The following is a 24,171-nucleotide window of genomic DNA, read 5'->3' on the forward strand; positions in this document are numbered from 1 at the left end:
TAAAAAAGCAAACATAAATAGCCACGAAGCAAACCCCCTCCCTGTGTAAATCCGTCACAGATTGCTCAGTAACTTCAGAACTTTAGAGCGTTGTGTACTTGACCGTATCAAACGCTCACACAAAGCTTCGCCTCAGCAAAGAGGAGGAAAAGCAACAAAAAAAAGAAGATCTTTGTAATGTCTAAGACTCTCTCTCTCTGAAGCCGAGCAGCTCGTAGTGAATTATGCCCCCTGAATAATTAGTGAATAACCTGTTAGGGGCAGCAGCTGAACATTGTTGGGAGGCGCTAATGAAGTAGTCTCATAATCTCCTCATAGGTTAGATTAGAAAGACGCCATTAACATCAAGTCATCAGCCTGGACATCTGACGCATGAAAGGAGACCCTTCCAACCAGCCATCATCCAGTTGGTTTCCTTTTAAGTAGGCCCCTATCAAAGTCTACTTTCATCTATAATGTGTGACTTCCTCGGGAGGTGGTGGTGGAGGCCTCACTATGCAGCGCAGCAGGGTCCGCGCTGTCACGTTATCTCGATTGTCATTGTCGGTTTCAAGTATAATCCTGATGAAAGCCCTCGCAGGGACTACGGTCTGTGTCTGGTCCCAGAGGAGGATCCAGGGAGCTGCAGGGGTTCTCCAGGAGGACCCAACATGGCGAGAGCGAGCGAGGATCACTGCTGTGTTCGTGGAGTTAACGCTTCACCTGTATCCAGAGGACAGACCGATCAGATCTGTTCGCTAGCTAATCTAGAACTACACAGATTTTATATCTTCAGATTTCCTTTGAACAGAGACACATATTTTAATACATTATGGTTAATTTGGTGCTTTGAACATATACAGAAAATTAACTGGATCCAAATGACAAATTGAGGATATTTGGTTTGTCTTTTTCAACATGGTGGATGAGCTGCTGCAGACTGAAGGAAGTGGAACAGTTCTGGAGAAAATTGACAAGCAGTGATTCCTCCATTTATTCTAAACTGTGAAATGCGCCCAATAATCTTTTATTGTGTCATTATCTATGACTTGTCGCTCTTAAAAAAAAAAAAACTTTGACTAAGAAAAATAAATATTCTAAATATGTTAAAAAAATTATAAGTTAAAATGGAATAAAAATGTTAACTAAATAAGACATCAGACAGACAGACATTGAAAAAACAACTTATATGACTTCAGGGGGCTTCATTAAAATATTTCTGTAATATTCTAAAAACCAAATTAATTATTTATTGTTTGTAAGAGACCGGGAGTTGAGCATCGAGGTAAATTTAATCCCAAAAAAAGGAAGAACGTTTATCATTGTAAACACGTTGAAGAGAAAACCCTTCAATGTTGTCACTGATGACAATATTCACACTCTCTTGACAGACACTGCACGATTACAAATAAAGTAACAGACCCATCTGTGAATGCCAGTTTTTGAATGAATTAAATACACAAAACATACACAGGTTTTCTTATATTTATGCACAAACCCTGTTTATCCAATACTGCCAATATGTTCTACAATGGTCGAATACAGTGTTTCCCAACATTTGTTCTAACATTTGTTCTAATACAATTACAGACATTAAAGCTTACTTGTTATCAATTGTATGACATCTTTCGTTTAATCATATGGATTAATTATATCATGAAATCAACAAATCCTGATCAGAATGAAACCATGTGGAAAATTTGTTATTAAGCCAAATGCCAACATTTATTGATGTGTCTGCAGTGTACTCATACAGTCAACAACACAAAGACACAGGTTTTACATTGTGTGTATCGTACGAGTCCCAAATAATATTTTTTCAGATGATAGATACAACACCGTAGCAAGGTTCCTAAAAAAATGTGCATATCCCTCAGAAAATGAGGACAAATGTGTAGTTTCAGTGTTTAAATATTAACATTTACATTTTACCTCCAAGAGGAAGTCTTTGTATTCTGACGAAACAATCCAGAACGCTGTCACGGTTAAAATCTCAAACATAACTTTTCTTTAGAGGCGGCCCGTCTGCCAAGGCTAAATGATATGACTGTGAAATGTTCCCAGAGGAGGCTTTCAAGTCGTTGCCTCTTAATGTGGCTCCAGTGTGGTGAAATCCATTCATGATTTATTAGAGGTTCCACTTGTTTTTCTCAGAGTGGTATATTTACATGAATGTGACATATTGCTAATTCACTGGGGAGCTGTTTTGCATGTTCACGCATCCAAACATCCATATTATGATGCGATTTGTCTGGAAGACTTGATTATCTGCCAAAGTTGGTATTTTTAGAACAATATCATGGACAATGTGCATTATGACTAAACGGCGCTGAGGTATCAGCTTTATGAAATGGTGTTATTCAAACAACCTTTGTTATTCTGCATTCTAACCCGGTTGCAGAGCACATTTCTATATGTACACATCATTCATATAAAAAGCAAACTATAGGTTCAGTTTATTTTGAAAATAATTTAAAAATGTAATTAATACAAATCAAGGCATATGTACATCATTACGTGTGCTCTCATCCGTTTCCATTGCAATGGAAGATGTCAATAAACCTGATGTAAAAAATGAGGAAAGGGGGGGCAACCATGTTGACTAACAGATGTCTTACACACACGTATGTGATATACAAGGTCTCTTATGCTTGGCTCAGCTGAGGCAACTGGCATAAAAGCTCGTTCTCTGGACACCAGCCAGTGCTAAACACACTTGCTCCCTGTTCTGCTCCTCCTCCTTCACTTTGGCGAGCACTGGCCTTTACTCACATGAGGAGGGGGAGGTATAGTCACATGGGTGGAGGCTTGGCTGGAGTTGGGAGTGGGTAGCGGGGACGTAGCCCCCCCCCCCCTCCCTAATACTGCACAGACCAGGGATTCCAGCATAGGCCATCTGTGAGGGATGAAGAGACGTGGAGGTGGCAGCTTCTCTCAACAGGAGCAGTTCCCACAGCCCTTCACACCGTTGAGGATCTCCTCCTGCAATTTTTTCCTCTCCTCTTCCTTCTGGGACAGGCGCTCAGCCTTCGGCTTGGTCGAGTTCTTGCTATCGTTCAGGATTCTGCTGTTCTGGGTGTTCCACAGGTCTGCGTACAAGCTGCCGGGGGTGCTGAGGAGGGAGAGGTGGTCGCCACGCTCTGCCACTTTGCCCTGGCAGAGAAAAGGAGGAGAGTGAAGAGAATCATGGAAAAATAGAAACATAAATTAGCTGAACATGAGAAGTGAGAACGAAGGGGCCACGCACACTACGTCCTATAGTTAGCATATCTTTCTGATCACACAACACTGACCACATTCTCTGCGGAGAGTTGCCCCCCCACCTAGAATCCCTGCCGCCTCCCCAACAACTGTTGCATTTCTCTCGCAAAAACACGGCCTCGCAGACACATGCGTGCATCTACACGCAACAAACACACATCCCTCCCACACAGTCGAACACAAATGAAGGCACCCTCTTCCCCCACCTCCCATGAGCATGCAGAGGTGTTGGCATCATCTTTAGTGCACCCAAGACAGGCACGTGACTGCTTCCGCTCGTTATTTTAATGAGCACCCCAGGCAGTCCTCTGCTGGTGACACCAGCAAACGGCATGGCGACATCACACGCAAACATGCCTCCTCACCGCGACCCTCTGATCCCTACCATCTGACTCTGGAAACATGGAACAACACATGCTCACTCGCCGCGGTTCAAAAGAAAGCTCTCCTCATTTTATCCTTTCTGAATCCGGCACTGGTGGAAACTGTCAATTCACCGCTAATACATTTCATATTAACTCCTGACTTCTAGATGATAACTGACTTTACTCCATCTCTTCGTGTGTTAAAGCATCTCAAAGCCCAACCCTTAACATGCTGCAGCACTTTTCCTTCACTTGGGGATTTGTCTGATACACCACAGAGATTCATTGTTTCCACATTTTAAAAAAATCCCATCTTTGTCTCCATGGCACCTCGAGCCTGACTTTAACACGTGGGTCTAAAAACTGTATAGACGAGGCATCGGAATGACGATCTCCAATGAAAGACATGTTTAGCCCTGGATAATGCCTCATCAGCGTCTGGGAAGCTGGCCCATACATTATTAGTCACCGAGAAAAACAAGACACGCCATCTGACCAAAACAGCCAGTTGAGTCTGACTGCTTTAATGAGCCCTTATGGAGAAAATAATACATTCACTTCAACTAACCGTGCCCTGTTGTTGTTCAAGTTAATGAGAAAAGCTAAACAAAGCATGTTTTCATCACGTACAGTGAAGAAAGGTAACTGAAAATAAATGAGTGGCAAAAGCGGAGGCTACTTGTTGCTGGCAGACCCGGTGCGCTGAGGGTCATGCAGAGTGCAGTCCATCATCTCTCCCTTCAATGCACAATCCTCTAATTGGACTTGCAATTAACACTGAGCATGTTTTTACTTGGAAACTCTGAACCTTCCCATAATTTGCTTTTATGAAATTGACATGACAACTGGAAATGCTAATCAGGGAAAGGTACAAGATCAAGTAAAAAATAAACGGATGAGTTCTTACCTCGTTGAGCACTATAATCTCATCCGCGTCTACAATTGTGGAGAGCCTGTGGGCGATGAACACTGATGTCCTGTCCTTTACCATCACCTTCATTGAATTCAGGATGTTCTGCAAGACATAAGACAAATATAATAATCACTTGGTTAACAAGAGTATCCCCTAACCCAAAGGAAAATAGTTCCCCAGGTTTGCAATAACGCTGGTCTGCAAAAATAATAAGAAAGAAAAGTGCATGAATGACAGGATATATATGAAATGTACTCCCAAACCTTGATTTGAAGAAGCGGCTAAGTCAACACAAAGTTGCTCGGCAACATCCACCTTCATATGTTTTTCTACCCAGTGTTTACATATGATAATTTATTCGTGATGAGAAAATCTCAATTAACAGCCACGTCTACTGCCCCGCTCTTTTTCTTGAAGTTCAGTGAGGACACACTGAACTTTCTTATTAAATGTAACATTTACAAAGACTGTGGAGTTTAAGATGAGCTGGAGTGTGTGTGCGTGTGCGTGTGCGTGTGCGCGTCTTACTGTGTACCTTCAGCAGGTGAGTGAGTGGGTGTTTGTTCTGATAAAAGTGTATGCAGGGTCTGTTGAGGTGTCAAACTGTACGTGCGGCAGAGAATGGTAAGTCATGAACGCAGGCCTGCATCTGTCAGTGTGTATGTGTTCGTGCACTGTCAGGCCCACCTCTTCTGTGATAGAGTCGAGGGAGGACGTTGCTTCGTCGTACAGGAGAATGGGTGGATTCTTTAGAACCGCGCGGGCGATGGCGACACGTTGCTTCTCCCCTCCTGAAACGGCGAGACAGACATCAATAAAAGCAAAGCAGGCTTAAGACAATAGCTTTGAAAGACGTGAATATACAGCAGGTCTCTGGCACTACTCATCAGATAAGCACCTCAAACTTGCAGCCAATACTTCGACAACCCTAATGCTACAGGCTTCAAAGTGGTAGAAGCCACTTTAATTGAACTGTAAAGGAAAATAAGCAGGATGCAAAAAGTTGACTCAGCCTTTATTGCACACGAGCTGTGTGTGGCCTCTTGAAAGTAAGCGGCATTCAGTGGATATGAATATCCACCCAGTGGAGAACAGCAATGAAGGAAGTGAGGAGCCTAACAGCCCAGACTGCCCACCTCCCTGAACACCTCCTCCCCCCCGTCTCACAAACTCACTGGCAGCTGTCACGTACAACAGCGGCAGAATTAATGAGAAGTTAGTCATGTCTTTATTTTGTCCGTTCGCTCACTCACTAACTCTGTCACTCCGCAGAAATAAATCTGTGCTGCCAGTAATTGCATCTTGAATGTTGAGTGAAAGTGCTCACAGTGTGTTTACATGGGCTAAATGAGTTGCAGAGTGATGCTAGGAGCCAAATACTACACCGTCTTGTGTTATCGCTGCACATCAAATAAGGATAAAAATAACTGTAAGGCAACATGCCAAGTTCATACACTACATAGAGGAAGACATGGAACAAATGAAGATGCTGCTAGAGATTAACCCCCAAGTCCCATCATGACTTGATGTTACATTTAATAATTAGATACATTTTAATTAGCTACTTTTAGAAGAAAAAGCTCATGATCACAGTTTCAAAACTATTTAAAATCCCATATTCCCTTATAAATATTGAAATTAATATTTATGCAGAAACATGAAAATAATTTAGATCTTTGCTAACTTAAATCTTCCATGGCAGCGCCTTGCAACCACCCTGTTTATTATGCCAATGTTCCTAACAGCAGACATCCTGTAAAATACGTTTCTCAATAAACAGTATGTCCCCTGCAGCAGGAGAAACTTCATAATGATAAGTAGAAGATTTAGACGACTGGCAATTGTGTCATTCCCACTAGTACCTACACAGAAATAACCAACTGAGTGAAATATGCCTTCAGTTGTTTAAGAGGGCAAAACTGACAGCGTCAAATATAAAAATATCTTATACTCAATACCTTACGATCAATAATAACGTGATGATATTCTGTGTTGGAACATTTCTGTTGTCATATAATAATGAGCAGGTAACTAACACAAGTCATGAATGTGATTAAGTTTAACAGCTAAAACTGTTTATTAGAATTAGAAAATGTTTTATCATTTCACAGTAAAGCAACCCGGGACTAGAACAACTCATTAATCAGCAACTATTGAAATAAATCATTAAATCAATAATAGATCATTCACTGGTGGTGGATTTAAAACATGTTCAAATTGATTTGGAACTGGCTTTGACTGATTTCTGCCACTTTACAGAATCAATTAGTAATTAATCAATTGACAAAATAAATAAATCTTTCATGAATATAACAATCAATAATCAAAATTGTAGAGAAATTGTCCAGAATATATGTGTTGGAATAAAACTACTAGTAGCCAGTTATTCAGATAACAGCTGTATTTTTCGGTTTGTTTGTTGTTGTTTTTTCCAGCTTAGTGAACCATCCAGGGAGACGCACAAAACACACAGCTCTTTCAACTGCTTGTGCTGAGAGACCATATTTTAACAGTAGTCAAAATGGTGCAGCAAACCTGACAGCTTGAGGCCCCGCTCCCCAACCTGGGTGTTATAGCCATGGGGCATGCGGAGGATAGCGTCATGGATGCCTGCTAGACGTGCCACTTGGTAAACGTCCTCTGGTGTAGCGTTGATGTTCCCGTACTGCAGGTTGTAGAAGATGGTGTTGTGGAACAGAACGGCATCCTGACAACAACGCAGTTAGAGGGGAAAAAAAATTAGGCTTCAGAGAATGTTTTTATTGCAGCAGCGACAGAAACAGAGGACTGCAGTTACTAAGACCAGGGCAGGAGGGAGGAAGAGACAGAACGCAAATGACAAAAATACTGTTCATGTACCATCTGTTCAGATCAGCCTCTGAGCCCATTGCAGTTAAAACTTAATGGAATTCAGTTTATTTCTAATGCTGCTGTTAATGTTACATGTTCTAAGCTGCCACTTTGTTTTATATAATTATCAATAATTACTCTCAAATGTACATTTCATTTGTGGTGAAGAATGTCAAATCAATTTGATTATAATTCATTATTATCAAATCAATTATTTGATTGTGTTGGTGTGTCTCATACCTGAGGTACGACCCCCAAAGCCTTCCTCAGGCTGTCGAGGCTGACGTCTCGGATATTCTGTCCCGCTATGTAGATGTTCCCCCGCTGGGGCTCAAAGAAGCGGAACAACAGGCGCACAATAGTGCTCTTCCTGCAACCAGACGTGGAATCAATCGTCAGCACCAATCTGTCTGTGAGCTGTACCCCCACAGTCTACTGATGATATCTGATGATACGACTGACTGCACATACAAATGAGATGACACACTGGCTAAAGGTTTAACAGTCTGTGTATTTCTATGAAAGCCAACCCACCCAGACCCGCTGCCACCGACGATGGCCACCTTCTTCCCAGCAGGCACCTCAAAGGACACTCCGGTCAACACCTTCTGACCCTCCAGGTATTCAAAATATACGTCCTCAAATCGGATGGTGGCCTCCTGCGGTGTGACGGCTATAGCCGGGGCGAGATCCCTCTCCTGGAGCAAACCATCAGAGGGTTAAGACAGATGAAACAGAAACAGAGGAGATTGATACAGAACAGCCAGTGGCAGAGAAGGCGCAGCATGATGCAACCTTACTCCAACACCTTGAAAAGAGGGATAATAGTGGAGCACACAGCCTACACAGGCTGCTTAAAGCAGAGACATTCACATCATATTCAAGAGGTCATTTCAAAAGACCATCTGAACCTTCACACCCTGCCCTTCACAGCGACTGACGGATCAATAGGCGTGAAAACTTTGGGAACATACTGAGCTGAGCTACTGTGCTGAGATGTAATCAAGGTCAGCAGTGAATAAAACACGGCCTTACCCAGAGAGTAAAAGCCTGTTCTGCTCTGATTCTATTCTACCTAACAGCAACATAATCACCCATCATCCACCTCAGCCAATTAATACAAATAACTCACTGTCGATTTGTATAAACGGATGTAAAAAGCCGAAATAAAATTATTTGACATCTACATAATAGGCACACGTGCTATACAGAAATAACCAAAGCATTCAGACAGTAATGGCCTGCCGGGCAGTGCCATTCTACAGGGAATCACAATGGAGAGGAGAATTACTGATGAAAAATAAAATGCTTAAGAATAGCTGGACAGACTTGTTTCCCCTACTGTAATTCCAGAGACGGTAACAACATTTACATTGTTAACCAGCAGGTGCACATTGGTGTGTGTGTGTTCTTCTGACACAAGATGGGTTGTTGTGTTCAAAAAAACAAAACAAAAAAACAAAGCTGAATTAAATTAAAAAGGTCTCAATAACAACTGATAGGTATCCCACTGAAGAAACACAGAGGGTTGAACGTTTTGGCAAATTTGTATCTTTCAGTTTAGAAAGAGGAGCTAGTTTCATATGTTTGAATATAACTTAGTATTTTCTGGGTGACTTTAAAGATAGGCGGGTTATACCAACAGGGAGATGTTACTCGAGCCTGGTCAATTACTAGAGAGCCCATTCATATAATAATTAAATTATTTTAATAATCATTTGTCAACTGTATATAAAGATGGATGACAAGTCAGTTCCCCAAAATTGAAGTTAAAGCGTCTTGATTGTCCCCCTGCTGGCTGGATGCAGTACATGTCATAAATCCTCCATGTTAGAGGATGGGACATGGACAGAACTAGAAAAAAGTACACGTTAAATACATTTATTTTACGTTTAATTATTTAGTTGATGCGATAAAAATGATCCCATTCCCTAATTGCTAATGCAAAGATGGCAGCATGCGTATTAGGGATATTTTGGCTTTATTTCTGGACAGTGGGAGCAAGTGGAGACACGAGTTCCACCTTTATATACAATATATGATCATATATGAACGCAAACTCACAATTTAGGCGTCCTGGACTGTTGAGTGTATATAGCAAATAATTTGATATCACCTTAGGCTGAGGTAAATCACAATAAGTATTTCATAGACCCAGTGATTAATTGACTAAAATATGGAAATAACAGATTAGTCGATACTGAAAAAACGTGCAGTGTGCACTGAAAAAATACAAATGAAAACAGGCAAAAAGCAAAACAAAAGACATTTGACAAAAACAACTCAAAACGGAACAATTGGAACAGTTTCTCTCTTCCTTCCTCAAACTGACAGATTTACTCTGTTTAGAGGAGCCATCACTGACTGAAAAGATTATCTGCACCAAAATCACAGGCACAACAACAAGCCTCTAATAGTGGAAAAATTAAATAAAATACACAACTAAAACCACCTTGTGTACAGTTATTTGTAAAACCTCACTGTGATTGGTGACTAACACAATGAAACTGTTACACTCTAAGAAACCATTAAAAATGAATAGTGCACCAATTGAAATTTCTACTGATTAAGTAATTACTCAGAATAAATCACCAAAAATGTGCCATTCACAGCTCTTCTGCAATTCTTTGTATCCAGAATATCTTAATTATATCTCTAATGCAGCAAGTACACGACACGTGGCAATCAATGAGGAAGCACCTGAGTCACATCAAGCACATAATTACTAGGTTTGACTACAACCTATCATTTTTTAAAGCACATGCAGTTAAGTTATCCATGTCATGCAGCTAGAAGTGGAAGCTAGAATACCTCAGTGGTGTGTTAAAAATCTAACCACCAATGCAATTCAAGGCTTTATCAAATTTATATTGGACAAAATATTCACTGTGCAGTGTGTACAAGTTCTTCTCCACTGGTCTATTTTGTTAGAGGAAGAAAAAGAATGGACACAAAACATTTTGTGAATCACTGCCACAGAGTGGATCAGAGCATGTCTGGCCCAGACGGTACCTTGATCCTGGAGTCGATGCTGAGCAGAGTGAAAAGAGTGTTCATGTCTATCAGAGCCTGTCTGGTCTCTCTGTACACTGTGCCCAGGAAGTTGAGAGGGAGGGAGAGCTGGAAGAGCAGACCGTTCACCATCACCAGGTCTCCCACGGTCATCGTACCTGCATGACAGCGACAGAACAACTTACAGAGATGCACATAATCTAGCTCTGTTGTATCATGTATCTTTCACTGGGTATATGATCTTAAAAAAAATGTCTCAAACACCTCCTTCTTTCAGGTTATTGAAGAAGATAACAAATGTTACAGGTAAATTCCAGTCAGGTGATGTGTAATACATGGATGGAATCAAATGTTTTTTAATGGTTTTCCCAAAATAACCCCAAACCCACTCACCTGCTGCGATGCTGTTGCTGGCCAGCAGCATGATGGCAGTGAGGCCGACACTGAAGATGGCATTCTGGCCAAAGTTGAGCATGGCGAGCGTGGATGTGGTTTTTAAAGAGGATGACTCATAAACCTTCAGGAATGCATCATATCTTTCAGCTTCGTACTTCTCATTGTTGAAGTACTGCAGCAGAGATGAGAAACATGGAGGGAGGAGAGCGAGGAGAGCGGGGAGCACAGGGCACGCAGACCGCAGAAGGATTTACAAAAGGAAAGAAAGTGTAAGTTGAAAGAAAAAGAGGGAGAGATACAAAATATGGTTAGGGTTAAAGGTTAAGGAAGCATGGAGAGCAGTGTCAGGCAGATGGACACTTAAGTAGAGCCTGCCTCAAGGCCGCATTTGTTCTCAGTGACCCCTCTGGGCGTAGCCTGAGTCTCAGTTGGCCTCTAAAGCACTTTTTCATGTCTCTGTAGCTTCATCTTCTCCCCACTGATCTTAAAGGACGTGGAGGGCGATGGAACAAAATCCAGAGTCTGCAGCTCTGAAGCTTTGGCAGAGGATAGTGCTCGTGGCAAAATAGAAGTTTATAAAATATTAGGCAGATATAATAATAAGTAAAGCAAAAACAACACTTGAAAGTTAAATAATCACAGGATCTGTAGCAGCTCAGACAGACATCTACCCACAGCGCACAGATTGCTCTCTCAAGTGTCACCTCGCATACAAATTTTGATTAAGACATGTAGCTATCATTAAGAGAGAAACCTTCATGAATCAGCCACAAGCACATCTTTTAAATTCAGCCTATAAAAACCGCAGCATGATCATAACAACCAACCTCCTCAACTCTGCTGCCAATTACCTAATATTGCTGTTTGTTTAGTTTGCACTATTGTTTCTCTGCTCGTTAAGTGGGCGATTTGCTTCTCTAGCTAACGGCAGTGGTGCTGTGCTGCTACCGGCTTGTCACTGATTTACATATACGGAAATGCAGGGAACCAGAGCGAGAGATGGAGAAGGGAAGAAAAGTAGCACATGGAGGACGAACCGAAGCAGTGCAAGGCACCGCGTTCAGGTTCTCTTCCAGCCCTTTGTGAAAGTGGAACGGATTTCTGAGTGGGCGGAGATCTAATTACATATGCACACTCACAGCTCAGAGTGATGCTAAATCCGGCCGCATTGACACAGATGACACAAAATAACACAGAACAAAAACGTTAAGGAAAACAGGACTCAAAATAATACAGCAAAGAAAACAACACAGATACCAAAATATATCCGGGACGGTAAACAAAGCAGCCGAAACTTGATACTGATTATGTGTTCATGTGTTTTGTCTACAATAAGGGTTACCTCGAAAGAGACTTCGAAACAGCAGAAGGTTAAGATTTAGGATTACCGTGCCTAGCAAAGTAAACCCTTAGCAGACATTTTGACTCAAATAAAGACCTATCTTTCAGGTCAAAACTATGATAGTATTTTTATGATCTACAATCAACTTCTCAGTTGTGATGATATACTGCTTCTCTTTGTGTTACGTGATAGTAAATAAGTAAAGCAGGATACATATTATGTAAGCAGGAGATGGGCAATATTTACAAACTGACTTTGTTCAGACAAAACCGACAAAAAGTCACTCCATCACCAAATTTTCCATGACCAACCTTTGTACGTGGGCTGGTGTGAGACTCCTCTATAATAACTAAAGGAAATACAATAACCATCTTTAAGTAAAGCAATAGAAGAGTTGAATGTGACTCTCGACCCTCTTAGTCATTCCTGTCACTCCTCTCACTTCAGTTAAAAACTGAATTTAAAGCATTATTTGTCCTTTTTTTTGACAGTGTGTGTGTAAAACTTTTCAGGGTAAGAGAATATAAAAAGAGCGTGTGTGTGTGTGAGAGCTTTTCTTTCATTAATAATCATGGCAGTGAAATACTATTAACACAGACAAGTAATAATTCTTCAAATCAATGTTTTTGGCTTAAGTGAATAGGAAAAAATACAAGTGACGAGGAGCTAAACAGGGATGGTTTGAAAGGAGGGTGGTAGTGTGTGTGTGTGTGTGTGTGTGTGTGTGTGTGTGTGTGTGTGTGTGTGTGTGTGTGTGTGTGTGTGTGTACACGTGGGGGAGGTTGGATCTTACCTTTACAGTCTCATAGTTAAGAAGGGAGTCTATAGCTGTGTTGCCTGCTTCATTGTCCGCTTTGTTCATCTCTATCCGGAAGCGAGTCCTGCGTGCAGAGACACATGCACACATCACTTGTCTCGCTCATGATAAACTTTCCGTACAGATGGCAGACGATGAGGCCGTATTAAATGGGAATTCAGAAGGGATGTGGAAAAAGGTACACGGCAAACGATTAATAAACTGTCAAGATAAATGCTCTGTATTTATATAGCACTTTTCTAGTCTTGACGACCACTCAAAGCACTTTAAAGTACAGGTTTTTGCCATTCACACACATTCATATAGTTATTATATGGTCAGAACTTTTTTCTATTCGGTGCAATTTGGGGTTCAGTATCTTGCCCAACGACACTTCAGCATGCATATAGGGAAGTGGTATCGAACCACCGACCTTCTGGTCAGAGGATAGCTTAACCCCCTCAGCCAGATGTGAAGAAAAAAATACTGTATGTTCGAATATTAAGGTCACAGTAGTTATTCTGTTTTTAGAGTAAAAGAGAAACAAAAAAGGAAAACAAAGATTTGTTGACAGTTGATGTGAAACTGGTAACCCAATAGTAGCAAATTAAAGCGAATTATAGTAGATCCTTTACATTATGTTGTCTGCTATTTCAATGTCTGTTATTTCCTTCAATAACATGACTTCGGTGGCTCTCTTTCCCCTAGAGAAGGCTGTGTATAGTTCAACCCAACATTATTTATATAGCATTGTACAAAACAACACAGTTGATCCATAGTGGTTTATCAAAATAAAAACAAACACAATGGTGATAATTAATTAAGGACACATGGTCACACAAAACTCATATTGACAACACAGGCCTAAAGCAACTTCACGAAATGAACTGGTTAAACTGAAGCATAACATTAAGTAAAGCACTGTTAAAAGCTAAAGAGCTTAAGTTTGTTTTCGGACGGTGGGGAGAAGAGAGCTCTGTAATTTAGTGGTAGCAAAAAAGAAAGTCCTGTCTCGATAACAAGGTCATTTGAATAAAGACTTCTGTCTGCTCAGGACCAAGTGTGTCTCTGACGTCTCTGAAGACGTAAAGAAGGGGTGAGAGCAGTTAACACCTTGTAGACAAACATCAGAATTAAATTAACTCTGTAGCTGGCAAACAGTCAGTGTAGGGAGGCAAACAAATGTAATCATGTGCTACAATGGGCTAATTTTTTAAGAAGTCTAGAGAGAATTTATCTGAGTTAGTAAATGAAGCAGAGTTGCATTGAGCTTCATTAATTAAGACCCGGTTTGTTTCTCTTAAACCAGTGACCCTTGTTTGTTTCTACACTCAACCACCTTGTCCATCATTTCTACAACTACCCTGGTGCTGTTTTTGAGAGTTCAGTCAGGACCTGCTTGCAGATTTCTCAGCAGCATGATAGGAGCTCAATTTTTAAGTTCAATTTCATGGTGAGACATTTCAGAGCGCGTCAATTAGTTCAGGCACTTGACAGGCACTGCAACCTTGCAAATGTCCTCCAGAACTGAGTCAGCTAAAATGTAGACACAACCCTTGAGGAGGTTTTCTCTATCACCATATGCCCTCTGGAGATTTAAGAACATTAACCAAGTATATAAGGAGCTGAATTTCACTTTCCGACATAACAAACAAGACAATCAATAGAATTACAGGCAGTTACAGAAAAAGTACAAACATCCTCGTTGTTACCTCCACTGAGTGATCAGAATGGTGAACAGGGTGTATGATGATAAGGTACCCAAGGCCACTGCTGCAAACTGCCCACCGCACTTGTAATACTACAGAAGAGAAAAGCACAGTTCAGACAAAGCATATTTTACAAGCTGTGACTCAACAGCTTCGTGATAAAAATTGGAGCGGCAACATCAGACCATCAGGCTCCACTGCTGGCGTCACAAGGTGTTCTGAGAGCGCAGTGTTTTTGATCATTCCACTATGAAATTGAGTGTTACAAATGGACGGGAAACTACTAGAAGTAATCGTGCTAATGCTTTAGCTATTTGGGCAATGGAGTCTGGCGTCATTACAGGCAAGCTGACATTATAGTCCAGAGTGGAATAATAGCAGGAAGCTATAGAAGAGCCAGTGCTGGCCAAGGAGGGGGCATCTGTTTAGGGCATACTCTGCAGGAGGACATTAAGCTGCTACAAAAGCTTTGGGATTCATCATTGGCACTAATGGGCTCCGTGTTGCCACCAAAAGTTCATGGGGATTCATATTCCATTTAGAATGCAAATGAGACGATATTCCCACAATTAATTTCCGGACAATCTGCTTTGAAGAGTGTTTAGGTGATGGACGGTCCTGTACTAACATTAATAACTGAATCAGTAACAGCAAAATGAAATAAGAGCCAGGAGATTGTAAGCAGTGTTTCTGGTAGTATCCTACAATAAGTTAATGGCCAGAGCAAATGACTACCAACATCTGTCGGTTAATTTCACACAACAACTCACCAAAATGGCACTGACGAGGCCCATCTCGAAGACCGTGGGTCCTAGGTTGAAGACGATCGCACTGAGAATGAAGGAGATGCCTCGTGTGCCACGGTCGATGGCCTTGGACAGCGCTCCTGTCTGGCGGCTGAGATGAAACCCCAGATCCAGATTGTGCAAGTGGAGGAAGACGTTCTTGGCGATGCGTCGGATGGAGCTCTGGGCCACCTTGCCGAACACAGTGTTCCTCAGCTCGTTGAAGAGGGCCGCACAAGCCCGTGACACGCCATCTGGGATAGCAGAGGAGACAGAGAGTTTAGCACAACAGCTGTGAAAAGCAGCGCTGCTGGGTGCTATCTGGTGAAAATGCATCCCCCATCCCAAACAGACATGACTGTTATGGAGCAGCAAAATAAGAATCTGACCCAAATCTTCGCTGTCCTGGAAGATGTAACACAGAATATTGAGATAGTTAAGACAGGAACAGGCTGAGGTATGTCACATGCTCTACAGTAAGGGCATGTGTGAGGTGGCAGGTCCAGTTTTTCCACTTCATCTCAGGTCTGCAAGCCCTGCAGTGCTGCAGCAGCAGTCTCTCCAAGCCTCTGTAATTACAGAGCAGGATGCTGTCTAAAGCCTCGCTACTGTGGCAGACCAGCACACTGCAGACTGAGGCAAGGAAATCTATGTCCATGTAGTGTTGCTGAGTGTGCGTGTGGCAGAGAGCAAGCAACATGTTTTAGCAGAATACTACAAGAGGGGGAGGAGGAGTTCGTAAGAGTGTCATGAAAAGATGTGACAATGAGTTGTCAATGAATGGGCCTGATTTCACCACTGTCTGCGTCAACACTTTCTCTGGCTGATCCACACTGATGAGGGTGGATGCACTCAACAGTCTTCCTATAAAATGTTATTATTATTGTATAATTTGAGTTTTGAAAAAGAATCTACATGGGAGTTATAATTCAATGAAATCACCAACTTAATCAAACCCAAGAAATTACTCCTATTTGATTCCGTTCATTTCTCAAACTGTTACACAAGCAGATGGCAAGCATGGCTGTCAGAAATTAATTTTAGTCCGTGTTTAAATGACACATGGCCTTTCTGTGGTGATTTCAGCGAGCTGTGTCAATAGTAGACTTTTCTGCTGAGACCAGGAGTCAGGTTAATAATTGCTCTGTCTACCGGTCCTCACAGGGCTGTAATGTGGCGTTAAATAGGAATGCTCGTCTAATGAACAATGTGTCCACATCTGACAAGGTAGGTAGAGAACTATACAACCTTTTCATCCGAATTACCCTGGACACCACAGGCTCAAAGTACCAACTCACGTGTGTCGCAACGAAGGAACAAAAAATTACAATTTCTTTCTTTAAAAGCATATCCTTCATTCTTTCTCGTCATCCTAATTTGTCCTGTCTGGAGTCCTGTTCATGTGCTCCAGTTATTCAACACACGGCATTAGTGTGCAAGACCTAAATGGGCTCATTAAAATAAGTGGCTACAGGGCGAAGTGTACATTGCATCCAAGCTGATCTCAATCAAGGCCGGAGTGAGTTGCAGTGGGTGTTAGGTTCACAATACAATTTCTTTATTTTAGCTTTTCATCAGCAGCTCAGAGTAAAAAAAAAAAAATCCTCTAATCATTCAAACTCTCGCATCTCAGCCCTGAAAGGGAGTCTCTCTTAAGGGAAGAAGTGAAAGAAATATCCCTGGCCTCTTGGCCACTTTCAAAAGGATATTAGTAATTTCTTCCCCACTGCTTTGAAAATGTATCCAGCTCTGTTTGCCTCAGGAGCACACAGGTATAGTACTGAAAAGTCGTCAGCATTCAAGGGAGGGCTGTAAGGATTAATAGAAGTGAACTCAGACAGAGCACATAATGTAAATAATGTGAGGGGGAGGCAGAGATTGCGGAGTGGCATTGATATGAATGTGTTGGGAAAGGTCATCCTGTAGATAACAGGCCGTCCCACAGTCCCCTCTGATGAGCGCGGCACCTGCCAGTGCAATACAAGTCTGGGACTCACAGCCAATCAGCACGGCCGTTGCCATGGTAGCCACTGTGCTTGGCGCGTCATTCAGGTTCAGCATGTGTCCCGACATCTGGTTAAGCTCGTCCACTGCATACTTAAACATGAAGGGCACCGTCACATTGGTGATCTGGGGAGGCAGAGAGGGAAGGAGGACACATTCAGATGGGAGAACGAGAAAAAAAAAAAAAAAGAGAGGGAGAATAGTTTCAAATAGCCCATTAGATAGACATATGCTCAATATATTCCAGAGCCATTTTTTGCCATTGGTCCGCTGTACATTATCTATGTATGTGCACCCCACGTGCTTCACATACATACATATCCTTGAATGCACCTGAAAAGGTTATGTAGGATTCACTGCCTAAATGTATGGTATGCTGTGCGAGTGCTGATTCTTCCTGACTAGCTCTGCTGGTGCTTCCTGCTAATGGAATTGAAATGGTTATTAGGGCTAATTAAAAGCACAGGGACAGCTGTGTGACTCAGGATAGGCGGTCTGCAGTGCATTAGGGCAGCCGGAGAACACAGCAGCACACCAAAGCATTTTCATCTGAAACCCATTTCATTTGAACCTCTCAACCCCGAACACACGGGAGAGCTTTTTTTTTTCTAACTTTTCTTTTTGTTCCATTACCCCTGTCAAATTCTGCAGGATATAATTCAGACACAGCAGTTAAAATAATTAGATAAAAACAAGAGTTCAAGAAAAACACGTCGACTGTGCTAGGACTGTATAAAAAGGCACCAAATAATGCACCATTTGTACTACAAAGGCTACATCTCCAGGGATCTTGCTTTATACACATGGGTATTATACAATGGACCCCTTCAAGAGGAAAAAAAATCCTGCCACTTTGCTACCAAGACAACAGCACAAAAAAATATTCCTCAATTTTACCAATAACACACGGTAAGGTTGGATGGGCTCTATTTTAATCCATTAATTTTCGACACGGCAGATTAAATCGACACCGTGTCAATCTGTACCTGGAGATATGTCATCTCATAGGAGAGATATTGTGTCATGTAATGGAGAAGAGGCTCCAGGCTGTCATGAATAAGCTTCATCCTATAGCATGACACACAGACGGAGAGGGCAACGTTTGAGGCCAACAAACACAAGAGCTTCTACATAATCAGTTATTTGGAATGAAAATGTCACTGATAATGTGGAGTGCGGAGGGGTGATGCGCTGTAACCACATAATTATTTAGCTGATTTAAAAATTGCCTCTGCACTGCTGGTGGCTTCGTCTCAAACAGGCAAACTGGAGAAATCGAGTCTTACCCCAGCCAAGCAGGAAAATAGTGGAAATAGATTGGATTGCACAAGTGTGCTCTCTCCTACTTAACATACACTAGAGGGAGCCATGCTGAGGGCAGCAGGACATGCTTATTTAGCAGCTGAGTGTGTGTGATTGTTTTCCAGGGTGTAAATTAGAGACCATCAACAAAGGAAGAGGAGATACATCATTCACTGATTAATGCTGGCAGTTCATTATTTAAAAAAATACTATCTGTTTTTAATGCACAGTGTTTTTGACACAGTGTAATTATAGTGAGCACTCATGCTGCTTTAGAAAATGCAACCTTATTTAACTGTGGTTTGGAGTTTACCTCAAATAAAAATAAATATAATCTAACCTTGATCATGCTGTATCCTGTACAACTAAATGAATCTTGGCCTGATGGTCTAACTCTACTTAGACTAAGAGAGTCGTGTAAGAGAATCATGTAAGTACATTAGCTTCAAAAAAGCCAAACTACAAAGTAAGTGCAACTTAACTTAGACCATCTTCTTCTTTTTTGTGTCCAAATCGTTTTTCAAATTCAACACTGCACTTCCTTGCCTCCTTAACAATACAAATGCCACGGGTGAAGTCGATAAGATGAACATTTCTCGAGACATGCGAGCGCCAGACAGACAGAGATTTCAGGAGTTATCGGACAAATTTAAAACCTCAGACTTCAATGTAGAACACCTACCCAATACTAAAAAATACTCAAACTAAGAAAGGAGAGTGAGGGTGGTGAATTTAATTTCCATAACCTCAGCAGCCACTTACACAATCTATTATTCTTATTATGACTGTGTGTGTTGTTTACCTGACTGCAAGACATCTTTACATGGGAAAATTAATGAACACCTCCTCAATTATGCATCACATCACAAATCCTAGAGATAATAACTGCACTGTCTACAATAATTTCACACATTGTCCAAATTTTTGTAACACTGTCAAAACCATCAATAGCATCATCAATGTCATAAACACAGATGTGAGCAATACTGGTATGATGGGTGGTGGGGGCTGTGATTTATTTTTTGCTTTCATTTTACGTAATTTAGATCAGTGCTATTATTGTGTTATGAGATACAGTATTTGCAGTATTCCTCTTGTCTTTGCTGTTTTACCATTTAAATACTCTCTTGTACACCTTATTTACATATAATGATGTACTTCAAAAAAACAGAGAAACTAATTTGAGTCCAACTTATGCAACAAGTTTTTATTGAGTTTTTTTTCGGTTTTACCAAGTTGTATCTGAAAATGTGGGTCCTAATGTAATCAAAGATTAACTACGATTAATTATTATTTCAGTTTGAAGGTAAAACAGCCGAATTGTGAAAAAAGGCTAAATATAAACCAAAGTCTTCCTCAGTGTTAAGTGGCTGGACTAAAAACAAAAATATCTGCAATTGCAGAGTATGGGTGAATAAAACTACTTTAACAGATGGACATTATACGACAAAAACTAACAAAGAAGTAAAACGTGAAAGTACATCTTTCATGATGCCGCTGACGATAACCTTACCTTGGTTCCAGCAAGCAGGGCCAGAGAAATGGCCACACGGGCCCGCAGGTCAGGTCTGTCCTTTGGCCACACATAAGTCAACATTGCCGACAGGATCTTGGCTGAATTCACCTCCTTCAGCTGTGGAGAAGAAAACAAAAGACTAGTATGCCCTCAGATCATCGTCCCCCAAGTTTGTTCAACTCATCTGTCCTGTGAGGCAGAGATCAGGAGGGTATTTACTCTCATGTTTACTTTCTAACCTTCCTGATGTTCACTCATTATCACAACTAACTTGCATTTTGTGTTCAGTGTGACAGTTGGGATGACCTAAACATGGCTCTCTGGGCAGACACCTGGTACATCAAATGTCAATGAGATTCCCTCGGGGGATCCAGGAGAAGCTACGACAGCAGACTCCAGGTGGACATGGGTATCCAGCCTGACACTAAAAGCCTGGGAGACACCTGAGCTGTCATCTCAGCTGAGGTTGAAAGCCCACTGGTGCCAAAATGGCTGTTTACCCAAACTCTACCACACACCTGCCACTGGGACTCTGCACCGGCCAACGAATATGCAGTAATTACTCTAATCCACGCAATATGGTGGCATCATGTTACAGCACTGCTATAAGGCAGCACCTCTTATCAAATAACTGTGAAACTGTGCCCAACACCTGCCTTTAACCAAAGACAATCAATCTATGCATGTCACTGCAAAGAGAAGATAAACATTAACAGCTGAGTGAACCACTGAAGGTTTATGCACCACATGTGCTGAAGGCCAGTTAATAAATAATAAAAGTAGGTCTAACTCAGTGATAGTTTATTCAAAGTCTGCTGCAGCTTTCGGAGAAAAACTTTTAATACTCTTAAGACTGTGAATAAGAGATTTCAGTTGTTAATTTGTACTTATAGCTATAATGGTTGTTGGATATATATTGATGGGCAAAAATAGCAAATGTTGCCTTTTAAAATTAAAGTTGTGTAGACAGACTAATCTAATCAAAGAACATAATTGGACAATTAAGTGTTAATTCGAGATCTGAAACTTTGTCATTGAGACATTATAATGCATTTCAAACCTACGCAATTCTTTCATTAGAATATATTAATATATACTGTACAGAGCCATATATCAGCCGTAGATATCTCATATATTTCCTTCAGCAGAAAAAACAACCCCGATGACTGAAAAAAACTGAAATTATTAGACGAGAGTACATAATCCACTGTCGTGTCCACTGCATTATTTTCAGTTCATATGTGCACTTAATTTAGTCTGCATATGCAGAACAACGCCCTAAAAAAAATTGAAAAACAGGCATTTTTATAACCAATACTACAAGAGGATACTGTTCTCACCACATTTTTGGGATCAGCATTCAGCCTTCCCCCAGCATTTCCATGCCAACATGTCCGTTTCTCAGTCACCTGCAAATGCTGTGCAAACAACATACATTGTTATTCTTGGTTGGATTTTAATAACAAACACTGATTCACAATCTTTCTTCACAAATACTTACTTTTGCTGCCTCCAAAATCCGTCGACTGTTTTCGCTTCCGTTTGTGTTCCATGTCGCTGTTCGTAAGTGTGGGGGGGAACTCAGCTGAAACACATGACATGGCTCATTTAACTGAAGTTTCCAATGCAATTAATTTTTACCTCCACTTAGAAAGAAATTTTTTTGCCCATGTCTGTGTCTTTGTTTTTCTGAACAAATTTCCACAAAACTTGGTGAATGAATGGGAGATGGGCAAAGAAAGAACCCATTTCGTGTTGCAGGGGGAATCAAGATTTACTTTTCTTAACATTGATAAACAGGGTGTTTTCTGACATTTTCAACAATTTCCAAGGGAATAATTCATGAATCTTGATGAATAAAATAAATCTGGCATATTTTGGAGACTCATGTGTTTGTGCTATTCGGTGCAGCTTGATTTAAACAGGGCCTTTGCAGAGGTGCGCGCTCTACTGAGTGACAGTCTAGTTATGGATGTTTTAAAAATCACAAACACTAAAACCCCATAAAAAAAGATCAGAACTAAAAAATACTATACAAAAGGTCAAATACACAATAAAAACATTCAGATACAAACAAAGTAAAAAGTTTCTTCTCTAAGAGTATTTAAAGACGTCATTACAGTTAAATATCACCAAAGTCAGAGTTCAAAGTTTAGCGACGTACTGCACAAACATGAGCAGAGCAGAAGTTGAGTAACAGTAGGTTTTTTTTCAGAATATGTCACCAACATAATAACTTTAACCTACACAGTACAGCACAACCTGTCCTGTTGTTTATGATCACCTAGTGTATTTAAACAATGTGTTAGCAAAAAGTAAGATTTACTATGAGTGTAATGACTCATCATAAACCACTTCATATGTTAATTGTACATGTGTTATTAAAATTGAGCCTACATCACAAAAACTCAAACAGGACTTCAGGACTGCAACTAAGGAAAATTGCAAATTTTATTTTTTATTGATTACTCAGTACAGCTTTGGAGCATCAAAATATCAACTACACAAAAATACTATTTAACATAAAAAAGCAAAACAAAGCACCTCAAAGGCTGTAATTACACAATGTGGGATATCAGTATTTCAGTTGAAAAATTACTGAAATTATTAATCGATTATCAAAATAGTTGTAGATTTTTTTTCCGTCGGCCGACTCAGTTGTTTATAACTTTAGTTAATGTAACTGTTTTCTAGATAAGAGAGTTCCCAGTTTCCAAAGTTAGCCTCAGTTCACCTGGACAATAAAATTACATCAGTGATTATCGCAATATCATTTCAGCAATTGCAATATAACAAATGTTCACTATATATTAATTATGGGATTGTGTACAGCGAGGAGTTATAAGACATAACTGATCTATCTCAGATTTGTAAAATCTTTTTTCTGTTTTGCTTGTTGCTTTGTTTGTTGTTAAAAGCACAACCTTCACTCAGGAGCAAAAATCTGTCTTTAGACATGAAGACTCGAAATGTATTATGATAATGATACGAAATGTTTTATTTTGATATAATTTTTGGCCATTTTGTCCAGCCCTAGTTCACCTGGCTAAAATATTGTAATGTCCTCACTGATACTTGTCCCACAGTCTCCATTATGAACATGCAGGTAAATCTGCACCTTGTGGAAATAGTTTCAACAAACACTGAACATTTAGCATTTGGGAGTTGGGCTCACTGGCAGGAAGCTGTCATCTATATTTTAGCTAAATGTGCCTAACGAACAGGAAATGAGTGTTTGTTGGGCAATCAATACAGGACAGTGATCACGCCACGTAAGTTACATCAGCAGTAACGTTGGCTCCTCGGTGTCAGTCACTTATCTAACATCCCTGACCCCCTCAGTCCACACGTGACTGGGACCACTCACACGAACACGAGCTCTGACACGAACAACAATCATCTGACATGAGGTCAAATGTTAAAAACAGACCGTGTCATCACGATTCGTTATGGCGTCGAACCACTGTATAGATGTTTACCCAAACAACGCCACCAGGTACCTTTATAGCTAGGTAACATGCTAACTGACGCAGCTAACATCCCTGGCATATCCTTACACTTCACTTCATCAGCCACTCTTGCGAGCAGACGACTGACTGTGACAGAACCATAACACATAACTTTTCTCAAAGTTAGTTTCCACCACTTTCCCACCTCTGCCCTTGCGTGGTGACTGTGTCGCCCCCCAAAACACCGTGTCCTCTCCGAACAACCCGCCTCCCCGCGGCCCTCAACTCACCGCGTAGCCGCTGTGGTGCTTGTGCTCGGTCCCCTTCCCGCTGCTGCTTTTATTCCAAACGTGGTACGAGCTCGTCTGTCGGAGGAGAAACGCTAGTTTTCGTCTTTGAAAGTGAAAGCCGCATTTCAGCGGTGCCAACATCGGCGCCATGTTGGACTAAGGAGGAAGGCGGTAAGGCTACACGCCGGCTACGTCACATCCG

General features: G+C 41.0%; 1 protein-coding gene across 1 annotated transcript; it reads right to left on the minus strand.

Moving 5' to 3' along the window:
* Positions 1-1,450: 1,450 nt before the first annotated feature.
* abcb7 (ATP-binding cassette, sub-family B (MDR/TAP), member 7) lies at positions 1,451-24,168 on the minus strand. The gene is made up of 16 exons (XM_035160797.2): positions 23,970-24,168; positions 21,732-21,815; positions 21,571-21,648; positions 20,228-20,347; positions 17,406-17,538; positions 15,394-15,662; positions 14,627-14,715; positions 12,912-12,999; positions 10,774-10,948; positions 10,381-10,538; positions 7,903-8,066; positions 7,609-7,738; positions 7,054-7,225; positions 5,206-5,309; positions 4,513-4,620; positions 1,451-3,132 (listed from the first exon to the last, which is right to left on the minus strand). Exons 1-16 carry the CDS (start codon positions 24,117-24,119, stop codon positions 2,914-2,916), a joined length of 2,241 nt encoding a protein of 746 aa, XP_035016688.1. The 5' UTR covers positions 24,120-24,168; the 3' UTR covers positions 1,451-2,913.
* Between the last annotated feature and the right edge of the window lie 3 nt (positions 24,169-24,171).

Source organism: Hippoglossus stenolepis, chromosome 7, assembly GCF_022539355.2.
Source record: "Hippoglossus stenolepis isolate QCI-W04-F060 chromosome 7, HSTE1.2, whole genome shotgun sequence".
Taxonomy (NCBI): Eukaryota; Metazoa; Chordata; class Actinopteri; order Pleuronectiformes; family Pleuronectidae; genus Hippoglossus; species Hippoglossus stenolepis.

Bases quoted from the DNA above. Each gene is read 5' to 3' on its own strand.
- abcb7 (XM_035160797.2), bottom strand. From the start codon at position 24,119: ATGGCGCCGATGTTGGCACCGCTGAAATGCGGCTTTCACTTTCAAAGA. The intron at 21,816-23,969 runs GTGAGTTGAGGG...CATGTGTTTCAG, and splicing joins AGCACCACAGCGGCTACGCG to CTGAGTTCCCCCCCACACTT. The intron at 10,539-10,773 runs GTGAGTGGGTTT...GCTGTCATGCAG, and splicing joins CAGCAACAGCATCGCAGCAG to GTACGATGACCGTGGGAGAC.